Consider the following 18,809-nt stretch of genomic DNA (forward strand, 5'->3'; position numbering starts at 1 on the left):
AATACCGGTAAAGAATTTTGGCCTAGTCTATCAAAGTAATTTCTACACTAACTTTTTTATTAATGCAATTAAATCAAAACTCTTAAGAAGACAGAGTGATCATTGACTTATCTAATTTATATTTAAATTTCCGAAACACAACTGAAAACTAACGAATAGAGTTCAAAAACGCGAAAACGAGGTAATGTTTACGACCACGCCTGAAAATCTGTCTGAGTGAGAAAAGTGTCTGAGCAGATGCGAAAAGGGAACATTGTTACGTCACTTTTTGCATCTTGCTGATTGGCGAATGTCACGAAGTAAACAAGGAAGTCGATGCTCGGAGAAAGGTCCATTGCCTTAGCGCACTTGGTAAACAAACAATATAGGGTCAAAGCAGAGGGCGTTGTAAACATTCCCCACTACTGTTATCAGTTATATTTATATTTAGATTCTAAATATAAATAGATTTTAGGAATTAGATTTTATACTAATATTAGGTTTTATTACCTATTAAATATCCCAAGAAACGTAAAATTGACAGAGAGTGTCGAGCATTTAACAAAGATTGGATACCGAAGTATTTTTTGTAATTTTCCACATCTGGCCCGCCGACTAGAGAAGTTGCCCACCCCTGGCTCAATAGGTGCCCTTAGAAATCGGTGGTCGCTAATAGCTCTACTTCTAAAATATATAAGGATTTATATATAACGTTATAACGATTCGGAGTCTAAATTACGAAAGTTTGAAGTTGAAGTCCAATGTTTTGTCAGCTTCAATCCAAAAGTAAAATTTGTGGACTCATGTGCTTGGGTGTGAAAACAAGCGGGCAATGCAAAATGTATGAGCACTAAGGTTCCATGTCTAACCACACTATCGGTAACCTATGAGACCTGGGTGACATTAAGATCGTAGCGAAGCAATGAGCAATCGGCTGTGAGTCGGGAAAATTATTTTAATTTGAAATCTGGCTGAGAAAACTCTGAACTCTATTGAAAGAATGAAATTCGACGCCCACTCCAGTGAAAACATGCCAAACTCCGACTCCGCAGTCGAAGGGATGATAGGGACTGGCCGATCTGGCGGTACGTCACGGCACTACCACGCGGTGGCACAATGTTCATAGAAATAGAAAAATTTTGCGTGAAATATCGAGGTTCGCAGAAATCTAGTCTAGCGGAATCAACCATTTCCAAGTAACGAAATTAGAAAACGATTGGTCTATTAGTCACGAAGAAACGCTATTTTACCAATGACAAGAATTAGCAAAATGATCCATATTATGTATGTACATTTCGTGCCTAATAAAGACGATCTTTCTTCAGATTTTAAGGAGTCTTGTTTCGCACCAGCACAAATGAATTATTATGACGTTTCATCTGACCGAGGTCAGACTTTTCATAAAAGCAAAACATCATGTGCTATGATAAGTTTCATCTACATATAAGAATACAAGAAACCCAGACATTTTGACTGCTGATAGTGTTTGCATATTCAATATAATTTGTCAATTTTAAAATAGCTAATTACTATATGAATGCAGATCCCCTGTAAACAACCAGATAAATATACCTATAGTGGTGAAAAAGATCACGAAAAAAGTTTAAGCTTCAACTCGCTATATTTACAGCCAAAAATGTTAATGCAGGTTTGTATAATCAAACCTTTTTGAAAAAAAACTCATACCATTCCAGAAAAATGAGTTTTTGTAAAGAGCAGTAACGAATTTAAATTGTTAAAATCAAGAAATTGGAGTCGCAAATTAGTTAACCTTCGCTAATACCGCAGCATTACCATTAAAACTATACGAGGAGTGAAGAACATTAATTGATAATTTTTCAACTCCCAGTGGATATCGGCCATAATTTCAGAGTGAATATTTAATTTGTTTATTTTCCTCTACGGGGAAGCAGCTTGGTGGTGTGAGAAATCGACAATATGCCACTATTTAAAAGGTAATTAAAATATGGTTCTTTGAGTGCTCTTGTATCTCCTATTTATAACGTTTTAGTGAATGTATTAAATAATTATACTAATAAATCAAATTATCAATATATTGTTGGTTCTGGTAGGGCCGTACTTGACTTCAAGAATAGTTAAAAAAACGTAAAATTCACTTGGGCTTGTGTGAAACGATTTAATAGAGTGATTAACGGAGCTCCCGAAGTATGTGCACCAAGATGGCGCACAACCTGAACATAGTATGTGTACCAGGTTAGGGTTCAGGTTGTGCGCCATCCTGGTGCACATACTTCGGGAGTGCCATTAACAATTGATTGGTTTTACATTGACATTGGAGGTTTGAACTTACCGGGTTCACATTCCGACTAAGATCATGTCAAGCTTGTCAACTGTAGCATAATAAATCAAACGATCCATGTTGAGCGAAAAGTAGAATTTGTTTTTCGTCCACACAAATCTATATGGCAAGTAAACAATAAAGTAGTCAGAAAAAACTTTTTGTCTCAAAACATTACTTTTTGATCGCTCCGAACTGCGCTATGACATAGGCTGGTATTCATTATCATTACGTTGGGAAAAGATGCTAAGAATTAAATTTTGAGTGAATTTAAAAATAATAATACTTAATTACGTATTATGGAACGGAATTAAAACTTTATTAAAACATAATAAAATTGATGTGTTTGGGTTTTTTGAAGCCAAAATGTATTGTTAAACACAAGTATAAAATTAAGAAAGTTATATAGAAGTTCCAAACATTTTCACGCTATTCGTGTTTTCAAGGAATTTCGTTTCACCATCCTTTATCGGTTTTTGTATTTTAGTATGGAATCTGAGCGAGGCTTATAGACGCTTGGCCATGCATAGATAGAGCTCTGTTTAATTACATGGACGGTTGTCCTGTGCGTCACATAAAAACGAGAAATAAGTTGAAATTATTATATTATACTTACTCAACATACCTTGTCGAATTTAGTCGATTACCATGCACCATATGTCTTGGATAATTGTCTCCTAATTGACCGCGACCCATTGTGACGTATCGGAATCCTAAACTAGTATACACTCTTTGCAGTGGCAAATGTTTGATGTGGATCAACCCTGTGGTTACCGATGAGAATTGATTTGTTGTAATCTGACAAAGGTTTTAATTGTCTTGACAAGAAAGGGTTAATTAATTCAGTGCTCCTTAAATGCCTTATTTATAAAACATTGTATCAACGAGGGAAAAGATAATGGACACGCATTTTGCTGATTTGTTGAAGCCCCGTAAAATCATTAACATGAATATTAAATCAAGGGAAAGAAATTTTTCGACGATGCGATTACAACAAGAATCAATACTGGGCATTATTGTCGAAATCGGAGATTTTTAGCGATGTTACAGGAAAAAACATTTTGGCATTTTTGAAGCGCGAGTGTAACTTCTAGCATTGTTTTTAATTTTGATTTTCACACTTCATTTTTTGTATATTGTCTCATTATAACTATAACTGGGAAAATTTCTTTGAGATATGATGCTATTTAAAAACCGCGCGTTGCTTTTTTTCACTATATTCAATAAAATAAAAAGATAAATATACATAAAATTATTGTCCACAATCTCAAACGCAAAATAAATATGTTTGACGCAAAAAATACAAAAATTCAGAAACTTTCCGTTGTTCCATATTTATATAAAAATCCGTTATTATTCAAAAAAAAAATGGTCTATTTTCAACCATTACCGTTCTATAACAAATATATAAACACAATTAATATTTTTTTATGTGTATTAGATATCATACAATTATTTTACAGTAGTCTTCAATATTTTGTTTAAATGAATTTGAAATTTCCATTTATGAAAGATATTTGCATATTATCTAATCATAAATCACCGTTCATGATTAATTGACTTTGATAGTGTTATAATAGCCCTTCATATTAGATTATAGATTAGTTAATGATAATAATAGAATTGAGCACATAAACCCGCATGTGCATGAGTATATAGCATACATGACGCAACAAAAGAGATTTTTTGCCATGCTAAAATACGACGATCGCTTACCTAACAGATCTGCCACATCGCCAATATAAACGAATATTTTGGATAGATTGAACTTGTTTGAAATTTAAAATATTTTTAATTGTGGAAATACGGACTCCACGGATATACAGAATTTAAAACAATTTAAAACAACAAAGAGAATTATCAAATAATGGCGACTCAAACTTAACATAGGGAAAAGTAAAATACGTATTGAAATATGTGTTGAACTATCCATTTTTTATTCCTCTTCTTTTCAGGAGAATGACTGGATTGCGTAATTCCCAAAATGCTTTTACTATACGTGCAGCAAATTCTTAGAAATTCTCACGCTTCTGTTTCAACCCAACTCAATTTATCAATTCAAAAATAATATGGGAAATTTGCATCCTTCACATTTATTTTATTGCATTTTACTTTAGGTAATTACCATTCCAAATATTGAATGGGTACCATATTGTATATATCACATTTACGACTTTCAAATTTTCCCGGTAATCTGCCGCGAAGTTCCGATGTCGATTTTTTTCAATTTTCGCAAGTAGAGAAGCAACACCACCGACACGCGTAGCAGATGCGTTTACACCATTTACGAAGTATTTGTACCGAAAGGAGTATGTTGATATATTGTTATTATTCCACATTCGATCTAGTATGGGACAAATATGGCCCACACTTAAAATACTCAATCTAGCTTTGATTTACGTTTGATCCATGTTAAGTTATTTAATTAGTCTATATACTGTTTTGGTCGATCTTTAGTAATATGGTATGAATAACAGGTCTTTAGGTAATTGAAATATACTAAAATGGCGATAATGAGAAAATCGAATTCGATATAATATTAAAAAGGCAGATATTGATTGGTTTTTGAAAAAAGAGAGGGTAGATGGAAGATTCGTGGAAGGAAAAAATATTTTGTGTATACATAACCTTTTGTATTATAAGATTTCCACTTGAAAAGTCGATTTCGTCATACGCTCAACTTCTCTCCCCAAAGCTGGGTGATTCTGTCAGTGGGCAATACTTCTATATGATTTTGAGAAATTAAGCTTTTCAAGGGTAAAAGTTTTCGTCATTATCACTAAAAGATTTGAACAGATATATATATATTAATTTATACATATGTTTTTTTTAAAAGAGTTTAATGGAAGTTGAAAAAAAAAGTGTTGGAACCGAGATTGAGTTAGTTTATGACGCAGTCTGAAGAAACCAGCAGATAAATTAATTTGTTTTCATGAAAATGTTTCATGTTTCCAGTTGAAAATTTGATTTGATTATTTAATCATAGACGAGTTATAGCGACATTACCCTGCAATTAATGTATTTTTGATGTAATAATTGTATGTATACATTTTAACTTGATTATATTTTGAATTACTAAATTCCAACTGGATCTAGTAATATATAAAATATTTCATACAAATTATATTATTTTATTATATCAAAACTAAAGTTTAAACTAGGTATTTCTGTCATTTTTGTATTTTCTGAAAATACAATTACTTTTTCCGATATATATGATCAAATAAAACAAAGTATTAAAGTTGTACATATTCCATTTATGAAATTACGTTAATTAAATTCGTAAAAAAAAAAGTTTCTCTATTGGCTACCCCTCGGTCAACTATATTCATTGAATATTTCCAACTAATTTTTTGCGGTTTCATCGTATTGAAGATTATACCGGTCAACAAAAGTCGATCAAAGCTACTAAATATTCATCTATCATATCAATATAAATCAAAAATCATCCTTACTAAAAATGAGTTTTTTTCGGCGAACGTAGCATACTTCATGAGACTATCAGGAGAATATTAATCAATACAATATTGCAAAATATAAAGTATATGAGTATTTACAACCGGGGGTAAGAAAGTGGTATATATGTAATGAGAACAGGTTCGTATGTAGGTTTTTGTCAAATTTTAGTTGATTTCTACCATAAGTTTAGTTAATAATCGAAGAGTGTCTTTGTATTATAAATAAATATTGTTTCAATAATTAATTACAGTTTTTAACTTCGGGTGTGACTAGTATGAAGTCGTGTGTTTCTTTGGGTAATTCATTATTATTGTATCAATCGTTTGAAAAATTTTCTGAAACAATTCAAATATATATAATTTGTTCCGTTGTTGCCAATTTTTATGAGAAATTTAGCTTGAAATATCAACTTCGTTTAAAGTCGTGATGCGCAGAAATACTTTATCCAAAATTAATGCATATTAGTTCAACAAAGTAAAACCTTTTTGTGCAAGACATAACTTCTTAATGAAATTTAAAATAGAGTAAAGAAAATAAAACGTTTCATGTAAAGCGAGTATTTTGTTGAAAACATAACTTATTAAAACTGTTACTAAAATGCATGTTTTTTCAGGGATATTCTAAATTAGATGAAAATCCAGTAATCATTATCACATGAGTTTTGTCATCTTAAAAACAGACACCAAGCAATTTGCTTTAAATTAGAAAGTTTATTCGGAACCAATTTCCGAATAACCGAACTTTATGTATTTTTATTGGTATACAAATTTAAAAAGGCCAAAGCTCAACATTTCGTTCCATTTACGACGACGCTGACATGAAATTTAGCGGGTTCAAATAGTCTTTTAAGCGGCCATCAAGAATTGAAATCTTGGATATGCCGGGCCGGCCATTTTCTTTTTGGTTGCTCGAGTCCCTTATCATATCTATATTTGTAACGCGGGCGAATAAATATTTATTAATGTGACTTTATAAAATGAATTTGTTAATATTTCTTAGGTTAGGTATGAGATTTTGAAACTAGATATATCAACCAGAATTCAAGACCTCTGCCAACCATGACTTTTTTCAATCATTTGCCCGTTTTCAGGAAAATAAAAATGAAAACAATTTGAAAATTTTTTTTTTATTAATGAGCTCACATCAATTACTTCTATCGTATTAGAATTATTTTTGTTGACTTTTGGATAAATCGAGTTTGATTCTAAATTGAAAATTATATACTGGAACCTCTAAACTAGGAATGGATCCTGATTGACTCGATCAATTAAATTTCGAATGTTATATTTGTAAAAGTATGTGATGTATTACACAAAATAGATCATGTTTTGCTCATTATCGTCATTCAGACCTGTCAATTTGCAACTCTGATATATGTAATGAATAACTTAAAAATGTACAGAATTGAAATAGCTAAAATAATTTTTAGTTTCTTCACACCACATCATTAAAATGAAAAACCTAGCATCGAACATATAGTTAAGTTGCAGGGATCTTATTATAATATTTCTTTTTATCATATTAGTAAATCTATGTGATTAGAAAACTAAATTTTAAAGATAATTTTACACATTGCTTTTCCTTGTGCCTGTGATCAATTGTCAAAATTCAATATTGTAATAGGGAAGGAAAATCGAATGGAGTCGCAAATGATACAAAAAGAAATACGTGAAGACGAAAAGACTAACAATTTTTGTCGTAAAAATAGTGTCATTGAATTTGAAGACCCTTCACCGGGGCAAATGTCAGACACCAACTCCGAGGACAGAGGTTCCCAAGGGGGGAATGCATCTCACACCACAACTGACGAGCCGGGTGAAAGTGACGATAAAGATGACGTCAATGGATTTCCGAATCACGTGATGATGAAAGGGAAATTCTCTATAGCTTCGATTTTGGGAATGCAGAAACAAGAATTACAAAAATTAAACAAAGATCAATACAAAAAGTATATTTCATCTCCTACGACGGAACAAGAGCAAAACGTAAAAAACATTATGGACAAAACTGTACCCAACAATGAAAATGAGGACGAAATTGCAAGAAAAATCGCAAAAGTCAAATGTTTTGCAGGAATGCTAGGACAACAAATGTCAGAGTACAATCTTACTAAGATCAACTATCTCAATTCTCTTTCTCCATCTCTCAAAGATGGGAGCCATGAGTATAAGAAGCATGAAAATACTCTAATTCCACCAAAATCATTAGTAGATATGCGCGACGCCGAAAACGACAAATACGCCAAAGCATTATACCTCTCAAAACTTAATGGAGGATTGGAAGTTCCAGGCCAAGAACATGTGAACAATTGGGCCAGTGCTTTATACGGGTATTATGGAGAAGCAGCTTTGGCTGCTGGTTCAGTAAGATCGGATGAAGCAAACCTGCGAATGTGGCAGGAACTGTTGCTCAATCACAGACCCGGAGTTGCTTCCGGATTGACTCATCCATATCCGTATCGAGCCAGAAATTTGTATCTTCAAAGTAGATGTCGAAATCCATTGCAAGCTTTTTATTTACAACAACAACAGCAACAACAACAAAGAAATTTTCAGCAACGAAAAATAGCGAATTCAACCGCATTGTTGCAGCAAATTTGGGCGAAAGATGCTCGCCCAAACTTTGGAGGACTGAGTCTATTAGGTTCTGCACAACCAAAACTCTCAGGTGAAGAAGCAGCAGAAAATCACCAGTTTTCAGAATCTTTAGAAAGTAGAAGAACGTCTCAAACACATGAAGATAGAAATTCTATGGAAAACATTCAGCGTAAACCAGGTATGTAACTTAGATCGACTGTTTTCCAGTAATATGTTTTCCCTAGAATTCAATAAATTTTTCGCTTAACATAGATATATTTATAAAATTGCTCTATTTTTTTTTATTATATAATATTTTTTTTTCTACGAAAGTGCTGGCATGAAAGTTTTTTTTACCAAAATTTACTCATTCAATTTTATATAAAATTTTCAAAATTCCAAGTTGACAAATTCAGCTTGCATACTGAAAAAAGCAATAAGTAGAAATTCTTTTTAAATTTTATTCTTTTAGTCACCTTCTAAAACAACTCTGCTGAAAGAGTAATTTGAAAAATTCAGTGTCAATAGTCCATTGCAGCATCTTCAATAAAAAATTCCGATTAAATTAATTTTGATGAATACAAATTGGATGCAGAGTCGATTTTACTTTAAAAAAAAATCTAAATGTTAGAAGATTTTTTTCCGCGGTATTTTTTTCTAATAACCCTATACTTGCTGCTTCAGAAGAAAAATACAAAGACTAGTGATTTTGTGGGTTAGGTTTGACATAAAATTAACCTTTTGAGCAAAATGGAGTAGACCAACATATGACCTAAACGATTTACACTTTGACAATTTTGTAAAAATCAATGATACGCTAAAAAAATGTTTATTAGTCATATCCTTTTTACAAATTGGCATTTATCGGAAAAAGAGAAATTGGAAATGTGAAATTAGCGCGCGGGCGAACAAAATTTTAATATTTATCAATGAATGCTCTTTTATCATATTCTGACATTCCGCACAGTCGAACATGAGCAATGAATCGCACTCGACTGTTGATCAAACGATTTTGTCCATTTTTACAAACGCAAAGATATTTGACATGCTCTCAAACAAGTGTATGTTGCTGTCATATTTTATCATTTGATCAAAAATTCAAATAATTAAAAACTTAAATTTGTATTCATGGGTTTTCAATTTTAAGTTATGTATTTAAATTTTGTTTTAATATTGTTCTATGTGTTGTATATAAACAAAACATTATATATTGATGTAAAATCTGTTTCATTAACAACGTCTACAACAAACAAAACTTTTAGAAGACTTAAACTTTTATGATCACAAGTAATTTTGAAACTTTATATATAAGTATAACAGCACAAAAAGTCACTTCTGTAATGTGTTCTTTCTCTACTAAGAATGGATAATAACAATGGGTTGTATTTAGTTTGAGTGCATTTGTATAACCACAAGCTGCTTTCGAGTTTATTCTCTCATATGCAATATTTTTTCCAAAATATTTTTTATTCTATATTTGAAATCTGAATTCAAAAACTTGAGAAATGAATGGGAATTAGGTAAAATGAAAGGGGAGTAAATTTAAATAGAGAATTTGAAATGGTAAAAATTAGTTTTTTATTATTTCTTGTTATAATAATGCATGTAAAATATTGAAGCTCTTTAAAGTGGGTTTATGAAATATTTGCCGAGAATAATCAGTTTTGCAACTTAATTTTATTCAGGTCCAAAATATCTAAGAAAATGATTGCGCACTTAAAATTTTTTTGAGCGGTTTGCCAAATAAATGGGTTACTTTAATTTAATAAGGGCATTCAAACCTCAAAGGACGAGACAACTAAACCCGCTCATTTTCGGGGATTAATTCGCATTAGAGGTCGCCTTTGAAGCTTTGAGTCAATATATCTCTAATAGACACGGAAACAGTTGAACTATGATTGAATGTCATCAACCCAAACTAAAAATCAGTTTACTTTGTGCATGCTTCAAAAAAATGAATAAATATATCAATCTTCGTCGTTTCGTCGTAGTAACTTAGATCAATTGTCTTCTGTCGAACTTCCACTGTCGATTGTCCGCACTAGATTGCCCGACAGACCAACATCTTATACTTCGTACAGAGGCTACATTGCGACTTCAAAGAGGGAAAGATTTCGGTTAAATGCTGGTTAAATTTTTCACCATTTTTAATGCTTGCTTCAATTGCTTGATGACATGCAAAATTAAGCGCGGGTGGCGGTCCGGGTCGAGTTTTTACCAAAACAAAGCGGCTTGAAACCTTTTAGAGTAAAATATTCACTCAAACATGATAATATCGACTAATCTCAAGAAGGGTAAAGTGGGGCAATTGTTTCTCATTAGGCGACCACGCACGCGCTAACCCCCATCAATCGAAATTATAATTGACCGGTCGTCCGGCTCGATCTCGGGCCTTAAATTGGGTGAAATTGCCGTAAAATCGCTCCATTTTGGGTACGGATGGGAGAAACTATTACAGAAATCACTACAAAAGACTTGCTCAGATGATGTAAAGAGTCAGCCCAACCCTTTTACCTGGATTTAACGCTCTAGTATGCATGAACATGAAAACTTCTAATTGATTTTTGGACGAAATTAGAAGAAAAAAAATAATAACAAAATTTTATGACTAAATGAAAATATATTTTGAATATATGAAACAAAATGGTTTCTATAATGGTATAAAACCTATCAGACTAAAAGTCTATTTTTTAAAGCAATTCAATTAATTTCATATCTTTGATAAATATAAAAGCTACACTAACTTTATGAAGACATCTGTAAGCTATATTTTTATTTATCTATTTGAGGTGATTCCCGTCTAATTAGCATTGTTTAAATTTGAATTTGAATAATTTAAATCAAATTGAAATTGTGTAGGGTAATCATATATTTGTGACCCAAATCTTCGGATTGAGTTGTACTAGATCATTTATTTATTTTTTCCAATTGATAAACTTTGGTTACTAACGGTCGCTAAATTGTGGGTGAGACTGTCTTTTATATAATACTTCCATTTCTCATGTTTAACCGTTTAACTTGGTTTGTGCATGCTCTTCCTATACTTCTCACATAAATATCATTGCAACTTAAATCAAATGTTATGAACTGCATTTTGAAAGGCGAAACCAGGGACTGACTATATACAACTCTACATTATTATATACAAAGATAATGAATCACATCAGTTAAACAGTTCATAATAGTAAAAATGATATTCTTTGAAAATATCAAAAATTACATACTTTGACGAACTTCAGTCCAGTCAAGGTGGAATACATTCAAATCTCACTAAAGATGAAACAAAATGGTGGTGTTGGAAAAAAAGAGTATGAAACATATTTGTGGTTAATGAATAATATGCGTAGTTGTCAAAAGCAATTTACTTATCTGGTATTTCCAGAAGTGAAGTTGTTTGAACTCTAAAAAAGGGGTTTTATAAAAAAGGTTAGAAAATTGTGTTAGCGTAAACATATAGAAGAGTTTGTCGACAGAACATGTCGGAGACCACTTATGATTTGAACATCGTCTGGATCTGAATGATGACGAGACCTGATTAGGAATCTGAGAATTTATACGTGTGTGTTAAATTTGGGTAACAATTCAAATTTTTTACAGTTTTTGAATAGATAATGCTATCATTCTCGCAGGATAAAAAAGGGCTATAAAAGTATCCTTGCAAAAATTACTATAAATTATCATCATTAATTAGAACATAGTATATTTATAGAGACTGTTTAAATCATGTTCTGCTAAATGAAATTCAGTTTTTCTTCTTCTGTAATTTGGTCAGAGATGTTGCAAAACTCGTGATAGCGCTAATATGTTTCACGATACCAAATGGCATTTCTAGAAAATAAGGAAAGAACGCCTTACTTATATTGTAAAGTTTTCATTCAAAATCGTAAAAACAGAGTCCACATGAACAGACAATTTGTTGGCGGCTTCACAAACTCATTTTAAAAACGCACGTTTTCGCTAGAACTATCTTCAAAGCAGTTTTGAACTGAAATTGACTTTCTTAGATAAAACAATCAACCGGTGAAGTAATTACGGTTAATGACCTAGAGTTGGTGTAAATTAAACTGTTAAATAAAGAGTAAAATTCAGTATTTTTCCAAGTTGTTTTTGAGTAAGTACAAGAGCTTCGACCGAAACAGATTGGCAGTTTCTAAACGCTCCATAATGAAGAAATTTATTGCAATCAACAATAGCAAGCAGGATGTTATTTTTACCAGTTTCTATAACTAATTTACGAATCCTATTTAAAAAGATGGATAATTTTTTGTTTTCCACTACCTTCCCAGGCGTGTTTTTGTAGCTGATGTAAGAAAATATTCAGCTTCCAAGTTCGTTTTACAATTTTTTATGATTGAATATTGTAAGCGAGAAGCATATTTTATTTTAAATTTTTTTTTTCTTTTTATATTTCTTTGTATTGGAAATGAGACCTTGCAAGTACGTACAAGGTAGTGCAAAAAAAAAAATTTAACGTGAGACATGCAATGTTTGTACATATTCAAGATCATTCATGCGCGAATATTGAGTGACACGTAAACACGCCAAAGTTGTACCGCGCCACAACCCCTTTTGATACTTATCCCAAAATGAATTTTTCCGCACAAAATAAACGACCAATTTAGCTCTTTGATTGTCAGACATATTTATCCATATATATCGTATTACGACTCAATATATCATTTGAAAAAACCATGGACTTTATTTCCCTTTGAAGTTTTATTGAAATTTTCCGACTTAAGCTCAAATAAAAATCGAGTAAAACGGTCCAACGATTTCTGAGGCGAGTTCAATCGACTGTGGCTATTTCGCGAATAAATTGCCCATTAATCCCGATTTGGGCAACTAATGAACCGATAGCGTAATTTTTTCCGGTTTTGTGTTTGGTAAATAGCATTTAATGAAAATATGAGTAATGGCCCACTTGACAACTTTTTTGATCGAATAATTTTAAACAAATACGGCAAAAGTGAAATTTTTTAACAAAAACTGTACTGTTACTAAGAATAAAATTTAAAAGTCATTGATGCATCAGCCCTGATAAAATTGAGCAATAAACGCTTGAGGTACATTCATCATACTACATATGTTTAACATAGTTTTGAGATATTTTTGGGCATGGAAGTGATATAAATACTGAGTAATGCAATAAAAAGTGAAACAGCATGTGTTACAAACATATAAGTGTATTTTATCGCCATGCATCTCTAAAATGATGAATTTCTTAGTACGTCAAGTTACCGCTTGTACACAACCCTTTCAAGGCGGGAATGTCAGGGACTTTATTTCAGACATTTGACCCAAATATGTATAGGTTGCGGTTCCATGAGTTTCAAGGCCTAAACTCTAAAAATATTATTGTTTTATTTCTGTGTTTGATGTACTCTTTTTGTTCCAATTATTTATAAAAACAATCAAGTTTGATTTGAAATATTTCTGTTTTAGTGTGGGACATACCAACGACTTCAAAATATCAATTCCCATCAAGAAACTTAGCGACAAGACGGACATCGGACGGCGAAAAGGAAAGAAAAATCTTCACAACTTCATCTTCCGAAATTTCAACCTGTTCGTCAGCTTTCAGTACGGTGAATTCAACAAAAAGCAATGGAGAAACGAATGCAATACATTCTGCTGGAATAAGTCGTGAAGGATTTTCAAAAAGTCCTCCAAACCCTGGACTTGAAGGTATAACTTCAGAGGAAATTTGCAACAAGTTTTCACCTCGACGACCAAATCCTATTAATGGAGGCGCAGACTATCTAAAGAAATCTTTCACAAAATTTAATTCTCGTGCGAGTGGATTTATGACTGATAATCACAGTGAGTATTCAAAAACCTCTCGCGTTTCCAGCACATATTCGTATCAAAATGGTCGACAAAACACTTCATTTTTAAGTCAGAATCAAAAACTTTCTGACATGGAAGAAAAAACAGCCGATTCATTCGACGAGGCGGACAATAAGACGGAGAAATCTTTAGGAAGTCCAACTACATCGCCGCCTATGACATCTTCGATGTCTTCGTCGTGTGAACCTCGAAAGAAGAAAACCAGAACTGTGTTTTCTCGTACGCAAATATACCAACTTGAATCAACGTTTGACATGAAACGATATCTCAGCAGTTCGGAAAGAGCCAGCTTAGCTAGGAATCTCAATCTGACAGAAACTCAGGTAAACTTAATTCGATATTGTCAATTTGTACGGTAATCGATAATATTTTCCAATAATTTTGTGGTATTCTAGAAAACCGATGTCTATATATAGTGACATAGATTTTGTTTTCTTATCCATAACCCCTTGAAATCTAGGCTTACAAAGCTTACTCTATATATACACATTTGAAATTGGAACACTTGAAAATATCTTCTTTGTGTGGAAATATCTATATACTTTCACTTCTGAACCTTTAGCATTTCATTTCCATCAGAATATTTGTAAATGCCTATAACTTTCAGGTCAAAATATGGTTTCAAAACAGAAGAAACAAATGGAAAAGGCAAATCGCCACCGATGTTGACGGTCTTGGAATTGGGATGTCCGCTGCGGCTGCAGTGGCCGGAGTCATGGCTGGTGGATCAATGTTCGGATCCTTATCGAGTCACTTTCATCCGTACTCTCATCCTCTTCAACAACAGCCCCATTTACAGCCTCATCACCCCAACCCCACGGCAGCATCGTTTTCTCACCCACATCCCCAACATATGCCGATCCATCCAAGAATGCGATCTGTCATACATCCCGGTGCACCCTTCCCACCACAACTTCACTTTGTTGGAAAACCAAGCGGCCTCCCTTGGCCGATGGCACATTCAGCTGTTCCTGGTCCCAACCATGTGCCGGATAATGCTATGATATATAACGTTACGAGCGAGCGAAAAGTTTCACCATTGAACATACAGCTTCCCATTGTTAAAATGTCGGAATCTTTTAACCGGGAAAGTAAAAAATCAATTGACGAAAGCAGACATGATAACACAGAAGAAGACGTAGCCGCGTCCGATTCTGATGTCCCAAGAAAACTTTACAAAACGGAATGCAAGACTTCAGACGGTGAAAATTAGAGATACATGAAATGGATAAACACGCGTTTTCTCACCAACATTGTTTGTACTATACATTGTTTTTCTATATATGTTGTATTCAGGGGTGTTTTGTGAAATTATAAGTTCCAAACGTCGACTGCCGTCGTATTTTATCAATCATTTTACATAAAGAAAAGGAAGACTAGGAACGATATACAACTTCGACGAATTATAGTTACGATTCATATCGTATATTTTTGTAGAGAGCAAATAGGTTCAGTAGTTAACATTTACAAAAGAACTGCGACCAGACAGCACAACAGACAACTACTGTTTATGATTTTTTCATCACTTCTCGGAAACAAGAAAAGTCAGAATTAATACATAATACAGCATATTAACAGTTATAAATTATTACCAGTAGTAGTTATGAATTATTGGGCTGCTCATTTTCCAACAGACGGTTTCCTATTAGAATATATAAGTTATTACCGTGATGAACAGTGATTACCACCGCGGTTACCTGGATCAGGGTGATTTAATAAAACATAAAGAATAAATGTCTTCAACACCAGTGTGTGGTTCTGAGCAAAATTAATCGAGAATAATAAATTGCAAAAATACCTGATTTTCCAAAATATTATATAAATATTGTCAATGTAAACAAGTGGTATATTCTTGATACATTACCATACATATTTTATTTGTTTTAATGGAGTTTAGAATCTCCTACACGGTTTTTTGTGGTTTCACAAGCTTCGCACAACTACTCGTGAAACGATTTTGTCAACTCATTAAATCATCTCGCAGAAAACAGGAAATAAAAAAACAAAGATGGAGTAACGAAATGAAAAAAAAACATAAATATTTTCAATCCTCAAAATTTAAAAATCTAATTTGATTGGTTGAGATTTATAAATGTATCCTTAAAATTATTACACAATTGATCTAATATATTTTTGTCATGATATCGAACAATGAGCCAAAGTCCAGAATGTTGCAAAACCCATGATGCGGCGAAACGTAAAATGAAAACCGGTACGTTATTTAACTTCTCTGATAATATAACTATGATTTTTTTACATTAAACAAATAGGTCAGTATTACAATATAAATATATGTAAATAAAAGAAACCATTTTGATTTTTTCTGCATATTTTTATATGTCTCAAATACTCGAGGAAAGGTTGTAATAGTTGATCAAGCACAGGTCGCAACAACCCGTTTGGAAGTGACCGGAACTCATGAAAATCACAAATAATTATTCACAGCCGTTCTCATCATTAATGCTATTGAGTGAATTTGTTATGAATGAAAAGTGAAGAAAAAGTCTGAAAATTTAGATATTTATAAGAAGAAATAACAACAATAAAAAAAGAAATATTTTAATGACATAAAATCAAAATTGTATTTTCATCTATTAGCCATTACTTTAACAATCAATGTTGCATTATATTATAGATTCACGTATACATTTGTGTAATTAAATTATCGAATACTGCTTCCTGCTTATGTTAATTACATCTTTGGAAAGGACAACGTTTACTCATTTATCAACGTTAAATTATACATTTTTCCAACCATCTTTGATGATATTCATATAAAGTTAGTGACAGAAAATTAGGTAACAAAATTGTTTTATATAAAATAACAGGATGTTAGAAAATATAATATAAATAACCAGGATGTTAAAAATTGATTTAGCGTAAATTGTTTAAACTTCCGTAACAACTGTTGATCATATTCAAGCCTGGAAGACAGATGAAGTTCATCGATGTTGATATTAGAATAACGAGGCAAATCAAATGGTCATGTTATAATCATATGGTATGACTTTTCTTTTTCAACCTAAATCACGAATGAATCAGGGTGAACACTGTAAATTGTGTATTTTTCAGATATTATTAACGACGATCTTATCAAAACATTTATGACAAAATTCATAAACAAATGTCTGAATTTTCATCTAGGTTCACTACGCAGTCTTCATTTGGGTAGACATTTCATTATTCCGATATCGAATGTTCTGTTGATTCAAATTATTTTACGCCATTTTAACTCTGGTTGTTATTAAAAATTCCAAAAATTAAGCAAACCTGTGAAGAAGTTTGTATATGATCTGCATCTAAATCACTAAACGTTATGATTAGTTTGTATGTTCAGAAAGTAAACTTCTAACTAGTTTTGTGCTTTTGAACAATCACGCTAAACCTCGAAAAGCGTGCAATGCCCGCCCGCTTATTTAACTTGAGAAGTAAATAAATATAATCATTTTGACAAATTATTTCAGCTCCAATTCACAATATTCGTTCAAAATTGATTTTTATTGCCGTTAAAAGCAACATAAAGATTCACATAAGAGGCAAACGTCCTAATCGTCTCATTAGTAATTTGAACAGCAGGCATAAATCAGGGGGCAAAATCCCATTAATAATTCAGGTGAATTATTGAGTTTTTATCCTCGTAGACAAATATATTTACAAGCGTATTTATTTTTCTTGAATAATGAAATTTAAACGAATGGTATAGCCTGTTTAAAATATATTTGTAAAAAGCTTTATCGTATAAAGCTTAAGCATCATTCATTTTTAATAATCATTTTAAAAGTTTCGATTAATTTGAAAGTTACAGGATATTGGTTTCCTGGTGAGTTCAGAGGTCACTCAATGTACACATCGTCTATTGGCTCCTCACATTTAACGTGAATCTTTCCGGAAGTGAAAGTATGAAATAGTTCATACAAAACCGCGCTGCTTTATATTTTGCTTAATATCGTTATGATTCTCGGTTGTAAAAGAAAAGTATAGAAAACTAAAACCAAATAGAAAACCTATTTTTCGTATTTCGTGTGAAATATAAATGTAGTTATGAAAATTAGTTACAAAAATTAAAATAAAAAGTGAAAAGGTAACATATGATTTGCATATTCTGGCAAAGACTCATTCGATGATATTCTAAACGTCGAGGGGTAAAGTAATGGATTGAGAAATAATGTTGAATTGAGTCATTCGTAAAATCTAAAAATTAATTAGGAAATAATTATGCAGAAAAATATGTAAATTTTGATGTCACCCGAGGATAAAACATTTCCTTTGCTCTCATTTTAATTTTAAAATTTTTCATGAAACATTAACGCTCAACGTCAATACTTACATATAAACCGTAAAGTTATTATTATTATAATGATGAAAATATTGAATATAAAATTTTCAATTTCATCGAAGCAAATTAAAATCTCCTTTAATATTCAGCAATCTTCTAAAAAGCCTCCATAAAATTATTAAATAACATAGAATTATTGTAAGATTAACGGCGTAGAAAGACGAAGTGAAATGAATTATTCAAAACGTAGATCAACTTAATAAAGCGAGAGAAATTATATAAAATCTCAAATCTGAAACGGGAGAGATTGAACACGATTTGATTCATCCATTAGGTCGAAGTCGGAAGACATTTACAGCAGTCATCTTTGAGT

At 32.2% G+C, this 18,809-nt stretch overlaps 1 protein-coding gene across 1 annotated transcript; it reads left to right on the forward strand.

Annotated features, from left to right (window-relative positions):
• Positions 1–7,308: 7,308 nt before the first annotated feature.
• LOC120339492 (uncharacterized) lies at positions 7,309–15,741 on the forward strand. Its single transcript, XM_039407629.2, has 3 exons — positions 7,309–8,512; positions 13,756–14,483; positions 14,768–15,741. The coding sequence occupies exons 1-3, from the start codon at positions 7,375–7,377 to the stop codon at positions 15,371–15,373; spliced, it is 2,472 nt and encodes an 823-aa protein (XP_039263563.2). The 5' UTR covers positions 7,309–7,374; the 3' UTR covers positions 15,374–15,741.
• The last annotated feature ends 3,068 nt before the right edge of the window (positions 15,742–18,809 follow it).

Source organism: Styela clava, chromosome 9 (assembly GCF_964204865.1).
Source record: "Styela clava chromosome 9, kaStyClav1.hap1.2, whole genome shotgun sequence".
NCBI lineage: Eukaryota > Metazoa > Chordata > Ascidiacea > Stolidobranchia > Styelidae > Styela > Styela clava.

Bases quoted from the DNA above. Each gene is read 5' to 3' on its own strand.
- LOC120339492 (XM_039407629.2), top strand. From the start codon at position 7,375: ATGGAGTCGCAAATGATACAAAAAGAAATACGTGAAGACGAAAAGACT. The intron at 8,513-13,755 runs GTATGTAACTTA...TTTCTGTTTTAG, and splicing joins AAACATTCAGCGTAAACCAG to TGTGGGACATACCAACGACT. The intron at 14,484-14,767 runs GTAAACTTAATT...TATAACTTTCAG, and splicing joins TCAATCTGACAGAAACTCAG to GTCAAAATATGGTTTCAAAA.